At 38.7% G+C, this 17,855-nt stretch overlaps 1 protein-coding gene across 2 annotated transcripts in view; it reads right to left on the bottom strand.

The window, feature by feature from the left end:
* Positions 1-17,855, bottom strand: part of kntc1 (kinetochore associated 1) — a 152,042-nt gene that overhangs the window by 109,782 nt on the left and 24,405 nt on the right. For both annotated transcript variants that reach the window (XR_015761265.1, XM_043715770.2), the window contains exons 7-15: positions 15,743-15,777; positions 15,536-15,643; positions 10,292-10,382; positions 5,175-5,227; positions 4,975-5,087; positions 2,508-2,562; positions 2,150-2,248; positions 1,538-1,581; positions 1,298-1,363 (exon numbers count right to left, since the gene is read on the bottom strand). Coding sequence is in view for 1 of the 2 variants with exons in the window: in XM_043715770.2 (XP_043571705.2) it covers positions 1,298-1,363; positions 1,538-1,581; positions 2,150-2,248; positions 2,508-2,562; positions 4,975-5,087; positions 5,175-5,227; positions 10,292-10,382; positions 15,536-15,643; positions 15,743-15,777 (664 nt within the window). In the remaining variant the exon portion in view is untranslated. The remainder of the gene's footprint in view (positions 1-1,297; positions 1,364-1,537; positions 1,582-2,149; positions 2,249-2,507; positions 2,563-4,974; positions 5,088-5,174; positions 5,228-10,291; positions 10,383-15,535; positions 15,644-15,742; positions 15,778-17,855) is intronic.

Here is a 17,855-nt window from a genome sequence, read left to right as displayed (position 1 = left end):
TTCAAAGGAAATGGCTGTGCTATTAGTAAAGTAAATGGAAGGACTAAGAAAGAATAACATTAGATAATGAAAAAAAAAGAGAAAATGTGAAAAAATTGGGTTTTAAATATAAACTAACATGAGACCATCAGCTCTAAAAAGCAGTGAAACAGGGTTGGTATATAAGCACAAGCTTCCAAATGATTCACATCCCAAATGCCAACACCTCCTCAGAAAATGGGGAACATAAGCAGACAAGAACTGTATCTCATTTGCTTGCATGGAGAAGTACTCAGGTGAGAGAGAGAGTTGAAATGGTAGGAATATAGACCAGGAATCCACAAACAGCAGAGGGGAGTGTAGAAGAGGAGCTGTTAAATGCTGAAGCTGGTACATAATTAAGTGTGTTGGGGTTGAAGTTTTATTTTACTCACATGTACAATGTGGGTGACATTGGTTGGCCAGCATTTATTGCCTGTCTCCATGCAAAAGTGATGGTGAATTGCTATCTTGAATTGCCTCAATTTATGTGCTGTAGGTAGACCAATAATGGTGCTCGGGGCACAGTTCCAGGATTTTGAGCCAGCTACACTGAAGGAATGGCGATAAATTTCCATCAGGATGGAGAGTGACTTGGAGGGGAACTTGCCAGTGGTAGTATTTACATGTATCTGTTGATCGACCTTCCAGATAGAAGTGGCCACGGACTTGGAAGGTGCTGTCTAAGAATCTTTGGTTAACTTCTGCAGTGCATCTTGAAGTTGAAAGGTAACGTGGACGAGAATGGCAAGGTCAAGAATGATCTACACCCAACGGTAAAAAAAGAACAGTTCGGGGGATTCTGGCACAGAAGATATCAGATTATATCTTATGAGGCTGCAAAATCTGATGAAATAGTTTGGAGTCTTTATAATAGTACAAGATGTAAAACCTTCAGGTAGTTTCAGTCGAGATAATGTTTGGAGCAGACTTTGAAAAAGGATACAAAAGAGAGAATAATGAGCAGAGAGAAAATGGAAAGCATAAAGGAAGAGATCTTATTTCTAAAAATCAAGAAAGTGACAAAACACAAGGAAGTACATGCAAGTCCTGCAAGTGAAGGGCGGGCAGAGAAGGCAAAGATTAATAATGTGAAGGTGAGGAATGAGTGAAAATTGTAAACATGAAAAATTAAAATATCCTTGACCGAAGAATAACAGCATCATGGAACCCGTTTAGTAATGGAAAAAGTAAGCAAAATAACTGCAACAATGAAAATTCAACTTAGGTGATTTCTCACACGAGTGACATGAGTAAGCTTGTATAGTTTACTCTTTACCTGTTTTCTGGCAATGCTTCTGTTAAGCACCTCATGGCTATTGTAGAAATGACTCCATTAAGTGAACTGCGAGTCAAGAAAACATGAATTAACTAACTAGATTTAATAATGAAGTTTAAAATACAATGGAATAAAATATTTTTAAAAATTACAATGCAAATATTTTTGTTCAATTGATAATATGTAAATGTAATACAGCATGAAACACTTCCAATGTTTTTAGCAGTTAATTTATTATACCTTTTCTGATTTTCAGAAACTCCTTCCAAAATATATATTGAATCCTGTATCAGAAACAGTACAAGTGAGTTAGCAAAGCAATAACTGAATAGATTTTAGGTAAATAATTATGGATGCTGAAATGAATTGAGTCATTGCATGGCAAGACACAAATGTGAATTTGTCACATCACTGGATCTGGATCTCAGCTCCATTGGCTATGTAGAAGAAAGGCAGGGAAGCAAATGAAGAAAAAAATAGGGCTTCTCTCCACAAAAGTTTAGCAATGCCAACACAATTTAATTCCAATATTAATTTATAATGTCACAGCTAAAGAAGCTATTTCTAAACATATAATAAAAGTCTATGGCATTATAATTGCAAAAATGTTAATAGTACTATAAATCATTTTACAAAATGTCTGCTAATTATGCCTTCAAATAATAAAAACTCAACTGCCTGAACAATTTCACTATTATTCTTTCTCATGTTGTTATTAAACTGTAATTTTAATCATTTAGAAGGTAATAATTTAAAATTTCTCAAAGTAAGATACTATTTTATTAGGATTTATTTCAAAAAGTGAACAAGTATTTCCAGATCATCAAAAATGTGTATACAATTATCTCCTACCTGACCAATATCAGTTTGAACCAGAGCTGCAATATCTGCTACTTCTAGAGAGTATAGTAGCTTCATTGTGGGAAATGAATACACCATAATATTTCTCATCTGTGAAAAAAAATCAGAGATTAGTCTACTTTATACATTATTAATGGCTTATTATACCCATCTACCAGAGCCAAGAGAAAACAAATACTTTGCACTAAACCTTAAAATTAACTCTAGTTTGTAAACTCTAACTTTCTGAACATAAAAAAACCTACTAAACAGATTTGGAAAATTTAATTCCACTAAGTTTACAGCTTTGCTCAACAGAAACAATAATTCATAAGGAGAACCGGACTGTAACTGGGAAAAAAAAAATTACCTGTTTATTCAGTGAAGTTGTCAGAGCTACAAGTTTCAGGTTTGCATTCCCTTGTCTATGAGGAGACAAAATTAATAATTATAACTGATTGCTTCTCCGCCAACAGTAACTTCCATTTATTAGTAACACCTTTAACAGAGAAGAAGTGAGGAAAAAATATTCAATACTGCAAGCTGATCAAAAAGGATGGGCTTTAAGAAAAGAGCGAAGTTAAGGATTGAAGGGCATTTTACTGTTGTGTGCATTTCATTCAAGCATTTGGTCCTTATATTTTATGTTGTGTGGCCATTCAACAAAAAGAGTCAATTTGTGCTTGGGCTACACATGAACTTTTGGGTGGCCACAAAGCCGAAAGGGGTGTAAGCAGCGAACTCTCGAGCTTGGAGTCTCTGCACCTGAAGGTTCCCCTCCTAATGATAGATTGAATGGATGGAATGCACAACTTGCCATAGACAGGAAACAGAAAATTAATACATTATTTATGTGCAGATAATAAACAAACATGCTGCAGAAGAGTTTCTATGGAACTGAATTATATAGAATGGATTTTATTGCCCGCTACCTGGTGGTTTTTTTTTAAAAAGAGGCGAAGACACACAAACATGGTGGATAGCTAGCTCATCACGTTCCTCCTGACTCCCAAACCAATCAGCCCCACCGATCACTTTCTCACAACCAATTCCTCCAGATGGCTGAGAGTGCATTAACTTGGACTAGGCAAGCTGTCGCCTGGTGTTCTGGCCTCCTCTCCTGGTTGGTGGAAAGAGGACTCCCTGCCTCTGAAACACCCAGTTAAGCAGGATTTTGAGGTCCTTGGTCCTGACAGCAAAGCTGAATGCCAATTTTCACTTCTCTACCATATTTGGTGGGGGAAAATGTCAGGAACTGTGCAGGGCTGCTCTGGACTATCAACATTACAGAGGGACATAGATAAGCTGCAGAGCTGGGCCAAGAGGTGGCAAACTGAGTTTAATGCAGAAAAGTGTGAGGTGATTCACTTTGGAAGTTGTAACAGGAATGCAGAGTACTGGGCTAATGGTAAGTGTAGATTGGTAGTGTAGATGAGCAGAGAGACCTCGGTATCCATATGCACAGATCCCTTAAAGATGCCACCCAGGTTGATAGGGCTGATAAGAAGGTATACGGTGTATTAGCTTTTATTAGTAGAGGGATCAGGTTTTGGAGCCATGGGGTCATGCTGCAGCTATACAAAACTCTGGTGCAGCCACACTTGGAATATTGCATGCAGTTCTGGTCACCGCATTATAGGAAGGATGTGGAAGCTTTGAAAAGGGTTCACAGGAGATTCACTAGGATGTTGTCTGGTATGGAGGAAAAGTCTTATGAGGAAAGGTTGAGGGACTTGAGGATGTTTTCGTTAGAGAGAAGAAGTTTGAGAGGTGATTTAATTGAGACATAAGATAATCAAAGAGTTACATTGGGAGGACAGTGAGAGCCTGTTCACTCGGATGGTAATGACTAGGATGAGGGGGCATAGCTTCAAATTGAGGGATGATAGATACAGGACAGACATCAGAGTTTCTTTACTCAGAGAGTAGTAGTGGTATGGAATGTACTGCCTGCAACAGTTGTAGACTAGCCAACTTTATGGACATGTAAATGGTCATTGGATAGGTATATAGATGCGAATGGAATAGTATAGATTAGATGGGCTTCAGATTGGGTTCACACGGCATCGAGGGCTGAAGGGCCTGTAATATTCTATGAACACTGTAATGTTCTAGGAATACAGATTATGTATTCTTAATGAATGGCACATGTAAATTTGCAGTGAAAGATGTATCCCCTCCTGCTCTGCAAACTGAAATGTTGGACAAAATGAGGTCCAGTCATTTCAATCCAGGTTCATAATGGCTTTTTAAAAGATGGTGCCAGTACAGAGATGACAAACAATTCCAGGATATCCTGATAATGGTAAGTTGTTCAAAGTAAATCAATTGGTAGAATGGAGCTAAAATCAAATGTGGGGGCACAATAGGATTGGTATCAGTAGTTAATGAGGCAAATTTTGTAAGATGCAGTTAAAAAATGACCCAACCCTCACAGACAGAAATCCTCAACAACACTGACAGTTAGCCAATTAAAAACTTAAGAGTCAGCCCACTGTTTTATATCAGCAGAATTCTTGCCAAAATGCTGTGAATGGAAATGAATAGAAAAAGTGAGTGCTTCATGAAGTCCAATTTTTCACACAATTCAATTTCATTCCCAATTCATTTCACTTGCACTTAAACTGATCTAATCAAGATATTGTTGAAAATAAGTACTTTTTAATCTGTTGGAGGTTTTTAATTCTTCCTTAAATTTTCTGGCTAAATTGACTAAATGTAAATCCCTTTTCCATGGAAAGTAAACAATCAAAGCAAATTGTCAAATTAATGTGAATAACTAAAATTATAAAAGAAGAAAGGGCTGTTTTATTATAACATTTCAAAACTTCTCTTACTTGTTCATGGCAGAAGAATCTCCCTCTGCAGTCAGCAAGAAATCCTGGATGTGAACTGATGGCCAGTACCAGACCATAACAAAAGCATATGCATCCCACATACTGAGACAATTCTGAACCGAAAAGTGAAAGCAAGTTAGAATGTTTCAGTGATTATTTTTTCTTTTAAATTCTGTCATAAAAAAAAGAGCTGAACTTACAGTATCATCCAAGATAAATATTGCACTCCCAACAATTTGACATTTCTTCACACCTAAAATTAAAAACATACAGATTATGTATTCTTAATGAATGGTACATGTACATTTTCAATGAAAGGTGTTTCCCTTCCTGCTCTGCAAACTGAAATGTTGGACAAAACGAGGTCCAGCCATTTCAATCCTGTCAAATGATCGAACAGTCCACTTTTCTCAATTTCTAAACTGCTTACTTAAATCTGACCTTTTTCTGGTGTTAAATAGTCAGTGTTCAAATTAGGTTGGAGCAAAAAATTAGTTTTGATTATTAAAAGTCTTCAGATCAGCATTTCCACAAAGCAATGACCATCACTCATAAAAGAGTATAGGAATGGGGGGTGCGGGGGTTGGTGTTGTGATATGCTTGGACAAAGAAGTTCATATTACTGAAACACGAGTAACTTTTATACATTTGGAACAAAGGTACACTAACTGGTCCGAAGAGAGCACTTTTTATTCATGTCTTCAAGTTATACACTGCCAAATTTGATTGTGAAAGAAAAATTGGCAAGTTTAAATTTACAGATTATACCAAATAGTCTAAGAGTGATTATGTTCAAAAACATTAGTAAGATTTAGTGCTTGAGCGAGAACATAGTTGTAATCATATTAGAAACATAGAAAATAGAAATGGGAGTAGGCCATTCGGCGATTGAGCCTGCTTTATTGTTCAATATGATCATGGCTGATCTTCCAACTCTGTGCCCTGTTTCCCCTTTTGTTCCATAAGCTTTGATCCCTTTAGGCCGAAGAACTAATTCCTTGAAAACTTCTAATGTTTTGACATCAACTGTTTTTTGTAACAAAGAACTCCACTGGCTCACCAATCTGAGGGAAAAAGATTCTCATCACAGTCCTTAATGCCTTATCCTGTACCCTCAGACTGTGAGGATATATTGACAGATTTCAATCTATGCACTGTAGTTTCAAATTGAAGAATGTATACAGCAGTAGCGTAATTCACGTGCAGATCTTAAACTGAATTATAAAAGTACACTAACCAAACTATCACCCTTTATTTCCTGTCATGTCTTAGAAGTCAGATACATCCTAATTTGAGTTCCACCAGTTGGTTTAACAAGAACTACTTAAGGGGTCTACTGAGGACCCAGTGAATGAACTAGATGCTTCTTTAGTGAAAAAAAATCAATACCGCAAGATTAGTCAAAGGAGTGGAACTTATGAGGAAGTTTGATCATTTTCCAACATTAGAATGGATGTTTAAAGATACAGATGTTGATGTGGATTTTCCTGTTGGTGGATATAAGCCAAATTTCTCAAATTAAATGAGTGGATGCAAATAATAGACTTTTTGATTGCTCCAAAGAAATATACTTCCAAAGAAATTGTTCATGGTCCTCAAGGTACGGTTTCTGAATATAATGCTTCCTAAAAATATGGAGGTCTTTTAGTCACACAGCATGGAAACAGACCCTTCGATTCAACTCAACCATGCCGACCAGGTTCCCAAAACTAGTCCCATTTGCCAGTGTTTGGGCCATTTCCCTCTAAACCTTTGCTATTCATGTATCTGTCCAAATATCTTTTAAATGTTGTTACTACACCTGCATGTACCACTTCCTTGGTCAGTTCATCCCATGTATGTACAATTACCTGTGTGAAAAAGTTGCCTCTCAGTCCCTTTTAAGTCTTTCCCCTCCCATCTTAGAACTATGCCCTCTAGTTTTGAATTCCCCTACCCAGGGAAAGGAACTTTGCTATTCACCTTATCTTCACACCTCTTGATTTTATAAACCTCTATAAAGGTCACCCCTCAACCTCTTACACTCCAGGGAAAAAAGACCCAGACTATCCAGCCCCTCCTTATAAACCAAATTCTTCAGTCTCGGTAACATCCTCATAAATCTTTTCTGCACCCTTTCCATTTAATAATATTGTAATAAGAACTGTACATTGAATTCCAAAATATCTTGCTTTATTTGCTTAACACTTAATGATCACCTATTTAATATGTTAGAACCCTTGCTGATTTTTCATTATTTTTATTCTTTTATCAATTTTGTTTTGGAACTGTGGACTGAAACTGTGAGCTGAAAATGACCTTTGAACTGTGGGCAGCAGCTTATTTTAAAAAGAAGCAGAACAAACAATCTGTGGTGTGTTTGAGATGCCAGGCCTAGAGTTAAGTGCAGATTGGATATTGATCGAAAGGTTCAGCAGATGCTTCGACATTAGAGCAGTAAGTTTAAACAGATATCAGACGCTGGCCATTAATGAGGTCAGTACCTGAGAATTGGTTCCAAAAGTCTGTAAGAGACTTTATGTACAAGCAGATGGCAGATGTTGACTGGGGTAATTGGACTTGTGGGGAAACAGTCAATTTGACAAGAAGAGAGCAAAGATTTGAACTGGGTTTTGGGCTGTTTTCTGGAAGTAAGAGTTTGGCTGCTGATGTGATGGCATGAATATCGGAAAACTCTACACCTAAACTCAGTTATTGGAAGTTCAGAGAATAGAAACTAACTCATAAGTGTCACTGACTTCTTCTAAGTGAACTTAAAAAAGTGGCCATTGACAACTTCAGAAAATCAACCAAGAAATAATCATAAATCTCTGTGGAACAAAGCATCATGAAAACCATCTAATCAGCTTGGCTGGTTTTGATATTTTCTTTATCATTTAATTGTTTTTTTGTTTGTCTTTTGTGGGAATGGGGCTGAAAACAAAGGTAATTAAATTTAAACACTGACATCAAATGTATTACTTTGTTATTTTATATTGCATTATTAAAAGTAATTTATTGTCATTAACCTGTTAAGTCTTTTAAGCTACAAACCGGTCTTGAGAATCGCAGAGTTTGCGATTGGTTATTTTAAAAAGTCGAGTTAGGAACTGCTGGGGTCAATTTTGATGATGTTTGAAGATTTTAATTTTACTGTATTGCTACTTTAAAAGGTAGAAAAGCTGATTTGGTTCAGCTGTCTGTCTTCATGTCATAACAAGTAGTACATAACATGTATTGTTAGACTGTTCGAACATGAAGAGTGAGGTGACAATGTGATATGGGTCACTCTGCACAGTACACATCTGGAAACACTTCGAAAGTGGACCAAGTGTCCCATCTGATCTGGGACACTGAATATACTGATATTCATCATATCAGCAGTTCACTTTGTCACCATATTTATCAATGGGAAATTTTAAATACTCTCTGCACACAGACTTCCCTCTGGTCTACATGAAACTGTTCATCGCTACACTACTACCTCAAGTTATGCATTCTAGAAATGTATTCAGTTTGTTTTGAAATATTGGTTGTACCTATGAATTCTAACTAGGTAATGACAATTCCCAGCAGCCCTGGCAAACACATTGAATGAACTTCAACCAAATGGTCATATCTCAGTCAATTTAAGGGAGAGTGTCATGAAGGAATTCGGCCACAATCTAACAAAGGCATCATCTAATCTCAATTCAGGGGTTTGGATGTGTTAGTCCTGTATGTCCAGTACAACCAATTCAGGAAATCCCATCCAATTAGTTAAGGAGTGAACAGAGATCAGCACCGACTCGCTTTCCAGGTTGGTCACAGGGGTGGCAACAGGCAGTCCTGCAGGTTTGTTCACTGAAAGTAGAGGGGAGGAGGAGTTAATCAGGGCCACTGATGTGGTGTGCAAGTTAGAGGCAGCATACTGGTGGGGATTGGAAGCAGCATGCTGAGATGCAGAGGCGACAATAATGGTGGGGGGAACGCAACATTAAGTGGGAGATGACAGTACATTTGAAGGCACAAATGACTGGGTGCTAATCATTGGTCACCTTGCTTCGAAGGAAAAAGTGCATCATTCTGTTTGATATAACTAAGCTTAAAACCAGGGCTCAGCTTCGGCAATGTGGGGAAACGAACACTTAAATGAAAGTGTTACTGTTGAAGAAGCAGACTCTACTTGTAAGTGGTATGAGGTCCTTCAAGGGCAACAGTTTAAGACATCTATAAACACAGAATTCCAGACATGAACCACATATTTTTTTCACTGCATGTCAAATACGAATCCAGGCCAAAAGCAACCTTTACCAAGTTGAAGATATTACAAATTGATTACAGACATGTCTAGGAAGCAGAAGTACTTGCGTTAAACATTTCACCTCAATGTCATAATTCACAACCAGCATCAAAGGTCTTGCAGGCCACACAAGGGTACAGAACAGATATCCTCTCACTCTGAACTATAAGTAATAACATACTCTGATAAGCAATACTGCCTTTTTCCGGTGATGTTGGGGAAGTGGGATTGGGGTTGGGAGAGTGGGATTGGGATGAGAGAAAGGACAGAGCAAAGATTTCAGTAATCCTGTTGGACTTCCAATCTCTTACTGTATTTGCTTGACATGGCTTATGCTACATACTTCGAAATAAGGTCCTTTCGATTCGATTAGATTAGATTACTTACAGTGTGGACACAGGCCCTTTTGCCCAACAAGTCCACACCAACCCTCCAAAGAGCAACCCACCCAGACCCATTCCCCTACATTTACCCCTTTACCTAACACTACGGGCAATTTAGCATGGCCAATTCACCTAACCTGCATATTTTTGGACTGTGGGAGGAAACCGGACACAGGGAGAATGTGCAAACTCCACACAGACAGTTGCCAGAGGTGGGAATTGAACCTGGGTCTCTGGCGCTGTGAGGCAGCAGTGCTAACCACTGTGCCACCATGCCGCCCACCGTCCTTTATGTTAAAAGGTCCATGTACAGGCTCTCCTTTTTGAATTGCTCCAAATACCACAATACTGAGGTCTATGCAAAACAATCATTTGTCTGAAATACAAATGCTAACTACATCCATTACTACAGATCTATTTTGTTTCTGAAATGCTTCAGATTGGCCATAGTCCAATGAATCTAAGGATTCAGCTACAACAGGGGTTATTGTTGCCACAGTACAATGAAGGTGCAAAGAAACTGAAGAACAAGGCATCAGAATGTCCGGGACCAGCAGCAACCTCCACAAATAATGGGTTGCATAATATAAAGGGCCTGTAAATGTTATCACAAAGCAATCGTAACAAAGATTTGCTGAACTGATGATTCTCAATGTTCAAATTTCACATTTACCTTTCAGTATGGATGAGTCAATCATATTGTTGACTTCTAGATCTTTCAGCCCAGTTATGTTCCATGTTGATAGTATGTAGTCACCTGTGCCCTATAATATAATAAGAATGTGAACAAAATAGTTTCTCTCTTTTGAACAGTTTTATTAACTAGGGTAACAAAAATAATAAATTCAAACAATGTTGCCTTGATAATACAAGAACTATGCTTGAGATTACAAGGGCATGTCTTACATAACATACACTCTTTTGCATATGGCGTACATTAATTTCTGTTAAATTGGGCATGATTTCCACTTTATTTTGCACACGCTTGGGAGCAGGTGAGACACGCCCATATCCAATCAATAAAAAAGCTCACCAGATAAAGTGCCAATTAGACACACAAGTTGATGAAGCAGCAGGTTTCTCAGTCAATAATTCCCCACAATAACAACGTCCCACCCTGCCTGAAGTTGCCAGCGAAAGGCCAGCAGCTACTGAGCAGAATAACTTCAAAGAACCAGGCTGCTGGATGAACAGCAGAAAAGCCGAAAGGAGCAGAAATGCTCCTGAAGTGAAAGAAGCAGTTGGTCATCTCCCTGCTGGCAACCTGCCCAATATTTTGGCAATTGTATCAATTAGCCTACTAATTCAAGAGGGAGAAACACCCTATCATTGTGATATACCCAAGTGGAGACATAAAAGCATGTTATTACAAAACTACAAAACAGAAAAAGTAAACAAACAATAAAATGGATACAACTTATTCGTGTATACATTTCTCTTACACAGATGGCATTAACTTTTTTATTCATTTGTGTGCAGTGTGGGAGTCACTGGCTATCCAGCATTTTTTGCCCATTCTTAATTGCGCTCAAAAAGGTGGTGGTGAGCTACCACCTTGAACTGCTGGAGTCCACATGATGTAGGTGGACTCACATGCTCTTGAGGAAGAGAATTCCAAGATTTTGATCCAGCGACAGTGAAGGAATGACAAGATATTTCCAAGTCAGGATAGTGAGTGACTTGGAGGGGAACTTGCAGGTGGTAGTGTTATCATGTATCTGCTCCCCTTGTCCTTCTAGATGGAAGCGATGGTGGGTTTGGAAGGTGCTGTCTTAGAATCTTCAGTAAATCTTATTGATATTACATACTGCTGCTGAACATCGGTGGTGCAGGGAGTGGATGCTTGTGGTTGTAGTGCCAATCAAGCAGGCTGCTTTGTCCTGGATGGTGTCAAGCTTCTTGAGTGTTGTTGGAACTGCACTCATCTAGGGAAGTGGGGACCATTCCATCACACAGATGGCAACATTTTCGGGAGTCAGGAGTTGTGTTACTTGTTACAGTATTCCTAGCCTCTGACTTGCTTTTTTTATTCACTCATGGGATGAGGGCATCACTAGTTAAGCCAGCATAAATGGACATTCCTAATTGCCTGGAAAGCAGTTAACTGTCAACCATATTGCTGTACTGTGTGACATATAAGCCAGACTAGGTAAGGGCGACAGTTTCCTTCCTTAAAGGATATTTGTGAACCAGATGTGTTTTTCCGACAATCGATATTGAATTCATGGTCATCATTAGACTCTTAGTTCCAGATGTTTATTGAATTCAAATTCAACTATCTGCCATGATGTGATTCAAACCCCAGTCCCCAGAACATTAGTTAGCTCTATGGATTAACAGTCCAGCAATAATACCACGAGGTTATCGCATTCCCTCTTGTAGCCACAGTGGTTATGTTGAGAGTCCAGTTGAATTTCTGGTCAATGGTAAACACAAGGATTTTGATAGTGGGGGATTCAGTGATGGTGACACCAATGAATGCCTAGGGATTGTAGTTAGACTGTGTCTTATTGGAGATCGCCTTTTGTGCCGCACAAATGTTACTTGCCACTTATCAGCCCAAGCATTTTGTTTCACAGTAGCAAGTGCACTCTGGGAACATATTCAGGTGCTGTGCCTTTGCATTGCAAAACAGAAAAAAATTGAACTTTTCTATTTTTAAAGAAATATAGATACCAAAAAAACCAGTTATACGAACACTTCAACATTCTGAGAAACCGTACAAATTATTCACTAGTTTTTGGGGTGTAGCTTTGCTCGCTGAGCTGTAGGTTTGATATCCAGACGTTTCATTACCTGGCTAGGTAACATCATCAGTGGCGATCTCCAAGTGAAGCAAAGCTGTTGTCTCCTGCTTTCTATTTCTATGTTTGTCCTGGATGGGGTTCCTCGGGTTTGTGTTGATGTCATTTCCTGTTCGTTTTCTGAGGGGTGGATAGATGGTATCTAGATCTATGTGTTTGTTTATGACGTTGTGGTTGAAGTGCCAGGTCTCTAGGAATTCTCTGGCAAATTCACTGACCAAATACTTAACTACACCAGCAACCATACAAACACACACACAAACGAAGCTGTATCAGAACACTATTCTAATGAGCCACATCACACTGCAGCACAGACGAACTTCGGAAAACAGAGGAGAACCAGCGATACAACGTATTCAAGAAGAACGGATACTCAAAAAGTACAGTCCACAGGTTCCACAAGAACAAACCACGACAAGCAGACCAAACACAGCCAGAAACCCTAACCACCTTACCATACATCAAGGAAGTTTCAGAAATGACAGCCAGACTACGAAGACCCCTCGGAATCCTAGTAGCACACAAACCCGCCAACTCTCTCAAACAAAAACTAACAAACTTAAAAGACCCAGTACAACCCATGGACAAAACCAACGTCATCTACAAAATTCCATGCAAGGACCGCCAGAAACACTACGTAGGACAAACAGGAAGAAAGTTAGCCACTAGGATACACTAATACCAGCTAGCCACAAAAAGACACGATCCTCTCTCCCTCGTAGCCCTACACACGGATGAAAAAAAACACCAATTCGACTGGGACAACACATCTATCCTGGGACAGGCTAAGCAAAGACATGCCAGAGAATTCCTAGAGGCCTGGCACTCCAACCACAACGCCATAAACAATCACATAGATCGAGATACCAGCTATCAACCCCTCAGAAAACGAACAAGAAATGACATTCACCACAAACCCCAGGAACCCCATCCAGGAGAAAGATATAAATAGAAAGCAGGAGATAACAGCTTCGCTTCACTTGGAGGTCGCCACTGATGATGTTACCTAGCCAGGTAATGAAACGTCTGGATATCAAACCTACAGCTCAACGAGCAAAGCTACACCCTAAACCTCAACCTGAGCTACAAACCTTCACAAACCTTGCAAAAATCACTAGTTTTTAATTTATTAAATAAAAATCTTAAGTTGGAATTAGCCAGCAAAGTCTATATGTAGGCAAATCGAAAAGGTATTCTCATTAATCAGAACATTCAACACAAACTGTCTCTCCTGAAATTCTTTTCTGCTCCTGTGGTGATGCTGCTCCTTTATCAAGGTTATTCTGTCCTTGATTTTATTTTTGAAAGGAGTTGTAAAGGCAAAGGTGATGAAATTTCTGAACTGACTATTTTAATGGCTAACAGATGCTGTCTCAGTCAACATTCAGAAAAGGCTTTCAGGTTATTTCTTAAAATACTCATACTATGAAAAGGGAGTGGCCAGTTCTCCCAGTTCAGGGTTGATTCTAGTTTTGAGTTAGTTTTAGCTGGGGACCCAAAGAAACAGTTCCATGCTGATCCTCACTCACTGACATTTCCCTCCTATAAGAACCTGTCTTTAAATTTACCTTTTTGCCAAGGGGTGTGTTTATGGGATGCTGCAGGAAATTGGACTTTGGCAAGGGTTTGTTAAATTGCATTTTCGTGTTGGTTGGGTTTTCAACTAGTTATGTTATTCTAAATTTGGTTTTCTTTTGTTTGTGTGTAATAAATTATGTTTTGTTTAAAACCAAGTAGTTTGGCCAGCTGCAATGCTCCTGGAATATTGACCTGCTTAAAAGTACTAGAAAAGTTAGGTTCTGGGTTACCCATTTTAAAAATGTTTTGAAGAGGTCTGGTCTGGTCCATAACAGATTGGGGGCTCCTTGCAGGATTTGTTCTATAATTCCAATTTTGGTTGTTGGACTCAAAGGCAGCGAGTGCTAGGTGCTAGTGTCTTTTGTTCCGGCTATTGAATTTGATTGGTTTAAATAGTGCTTGGTGTAGTAATGGCTCTTTCAGTCATTAAAAGTTTTCTAGTAGTGGAAGAAGTGACTTTGGGGGTTTTACAAAAGGTGAACAAGGCAAAGCTACAGGAATTGGCAGTCAAGCTGGAGTTGGTGTTACCTTTGTAGGTAAGAAGAGATAATAACAGCAATACCTCAGCATTTAAATTTGCTGGAATCGCCATCGGAATCTTGAGATAGCTAAAATTCAATTTAAAATGAAGCAGCTTATGTTAAAGGCAAAAGAAAAAAGAAAGAGAAAGAGAAATGAAACAGTTTGAATTACGATTAAAAGCAGGGGAAAGAGAAAAAAAAACTGAAAGCCTTTTTCTGATTGTTGACGTAGGCAACATCTGTTAGCCATTGTTAAATTGGTCAATACAGACATTTCAGCACCTCTACCTTTACAAACCCTCAAAAAAAACAAGGACAGAATAACTTTGTTAAAGGAGCAGCATTGTTACATTCCTGATGTATAAAAGATGCCTTTTGGTTAGCATAAATCCTTCACACTTAATCACTTAAGTACTCCAACTTTGTAAACCAAAATGGTTAAACATCTGTGGAGTTTTAACCATTTGCTTTTAATAATGCAAAACCACCAGACAAATGGTACAAAGAATATCTGCAGATCTTCCATCACAGTTACAGTGCATGATTTGGAGAACCCTTGCCAAAGTCCAATAGTACAGTGCTTTTAAATAATAGGGCTCTCATTCAAATTCAGAAGTGCATAGCAACTTCAATTGTCCACAAACTTAATGTAAGAACTGGAAGTCTATTTCAATAATCAAGAATTGGTGCTTTAGACATTATATCCATAAAAAAACACATAAACAGTGCTCTTAACAAAACAAATCAGATCAATCAAGACTCCATTTTAATTGTTAAAATTGTGTTATAAACCCTGAATTACCTACGAATACTATTGTATCCTTATAACTACATATTGAACCCATCTCATTTGCACAGAACATACCCGTACTAGGCAAGTTAATTGGGAGCGGTTTGACACACATTTCAGCAGTTAAAAACGCAATTCTCAATACTAGTATTAAAAAAAATCATGATTTAGATTTTGTAAACAATGGCAAATCATTTGCAAAATTTATGCAAGGAACAACTTACCCCAACTAGCAGTTTCACATTTTTGAAACTGTCAATCACTGCATGGTTACAGCCATCTGTGTGTTTATCCTCAGTGTGAACATATTTGATCTTGATCTGTTCCTTTAGCTAAAGAGTAAAAAACAAATTTTAAAACTACTGCCATCATAGACTTTCCTGCCATATTAAGAGGTAGCATTATAGCATTTAAAAGTCTTGAGGTCTTACTGCTTTTGTTGTATCAAAGTCCATTATCTCAATTGCTGTAAGAAAAAAAAACACAAATGACAAATAATTAATGAAACAGAAATATCATATCAGTAGCAGATCAAATGAGTCAGTAGATCTAATCTCTAACAATATTATGATGAACAATGATTCACAAGCACACATGGAAACCCAAGGTATACAAGAACATTGGGTAGAAAACCCAAGATATGGTGGCAAGAGTTTGGTAGTCAAATATGAGGAACAATTTGAATAAGATTCCAGGGTTCAAAAGGATTGCTAAATAAATTCTCACCATCTGGAAGAATTGAGAGTTATGGGGTCAGGAGTACGGGGCAACCATTCATTCACAGAGTGACCAAACATGAATTCCCCAGTTCAGAATTCTGGGAACATAGGAATGGTGCGGGGAAGGGAAGAAAAGAATAGGACAGAAGAATATGGGGCACAGCTGCAGAAGTATCTATCACCACATTATCATTTCACCATCCCCTCTAACTTACCCAGAGTCCTTCAAAACTATCAGGCACACTCATTCTTTCTTTCTCCCTCACCTTCACCTTCCATTTATGCATTTCCAATATAAAAGTGATGTCCAAACATTTGGGAAGGGCTTATTGGTGGAAGTGCATCTCAAGACTTATTGGAGGAGGCATGGAGTGTATGGAGAGAATGGCAACAGTATGATAACAGAATGTTGCTCATAGGCTGCAAGGTTTGGAGCAGGGCTTCAGGTCTAAAGAACAGTACAGAACTTCTCTTTACTTGCGCTCTATTTCATTTAAAACAATGAATACTTGCATTTTCCAAAATAGATTATGAAGAAGAAATTAAAATGCTCAGAAATATGTTCACCATACTGTGAAAACAATTCTTAACAATCAAAACAAATTTAATGTATAGCTCAGCTTGTCTGCAGTCAGGCAGATGGGGTCTCTAGAAGCATTGCTTTCAATTTTATCAGTTTCTACTATAGCTATTACTTTTGAAGAGTCAGGAAAAATATGAGAAGGAAAGATTTACAAATGTACAACCTTAACGAAATCATTCCTCAGAGACCAGAATCCTGTCATGAAGTCATCCTTTATTTATACATGAAAAGTCCTTGCCTCTGGCACAGACTCATCAGAGTCTACATCCAGTGTCAATCTCTCACTCCTCTTTCTGTCTGCCAGCCAGGTCTCCCTGATTGGGGCCATAAATCCATTCCAATTAGGGAACTTTTATCTTGATGTTCAGCTGGCTAATCTTGTTACAATCACTACATCCCTCTCTGAGTCCAAGGACATAGGCCGGTCTTTTTTTCTTGGAGAGCCTCCTGGGGCATTTTAGCATCGGATCAGATTCTTCTGATCAGCATCCGATACGGCCAGGATGTAACGCACACAAGCTCATCTTTTGTGCCAGGAATGCCTTAGTAGGAATTCACTCTTCTTCTGCTACCAAAGGCATCTGTGATGTTCATCTCGATTTCAGAAGCCACATGCTTACCTGTAGGGTGAACCTAAGGGTCTTTGCAGCCTTTCTGACTGTTCTGAGGTCAGAACACATTTTGCTCCCATGCCATTTAAGAGTTCATGGTTTCAGATGGTCCACGTGCTTGTTAAAGACCATTGCACTGACCCAAACCTTATACATCACTGATCCCAACCTTATGTCAACTACACCTTTAACCCATGCAGGGCCACCTCCTTAGTTCTTACACCAAATTCCCCGTCACAAACTGTCTCTCTTGTTGGCTCGACCCCTGGGTCCAGTATCGGCGTTCCTGTTGCCATTTCATCCACCTCCTCTCCTGCTCTCTTCCCACAGATCTGTGAAGATGAGATTCAACTCTACTAGAGATTTCACTCCAGTTGCATGTGGGTTGGTTCTGTAATCCAATAACAATGATGACAATTTGATATCTAGTGAGGTTGTGGTTGCCTTCAATGTTTGGACTGCTCTTTCTACCAGACCATTGGATGATGGATGGTATGAAGTTGTCCTTATGTGTCGAATCCCATTCAACTTTAGGAAATACTCAGATTCCCTTTTGCAAGAAATGACTTAAGCTCCTGAACAGACTTGGGAGTCGGGCACCTTTGATTGCCCTCAATTAATCTTCCAACAG

This window comes from Chiloscyllium plagiosum, unplaced genomic scaffold (assembly GCF_037043375.1).
Source record: "Chiloscyllium plagiosum isolate Xiang-an unplaced genomic scaffold, Cpla_swu_hap1 HiC_scaffold_24, whole genome shotgun sequence".
NCBI lineage: Eukaryota > Metazoa > Chordata > Chondrichthyes > Orectolobiformes > Hemiscylliidae > Chiloscyllium > Chiloscyllium plagiosum.
The sequence above is the reverse complement of the archived record's forward strand: the minus strand, read 5'-3'. Positions and strand labels throughout refer to the sequence as shown.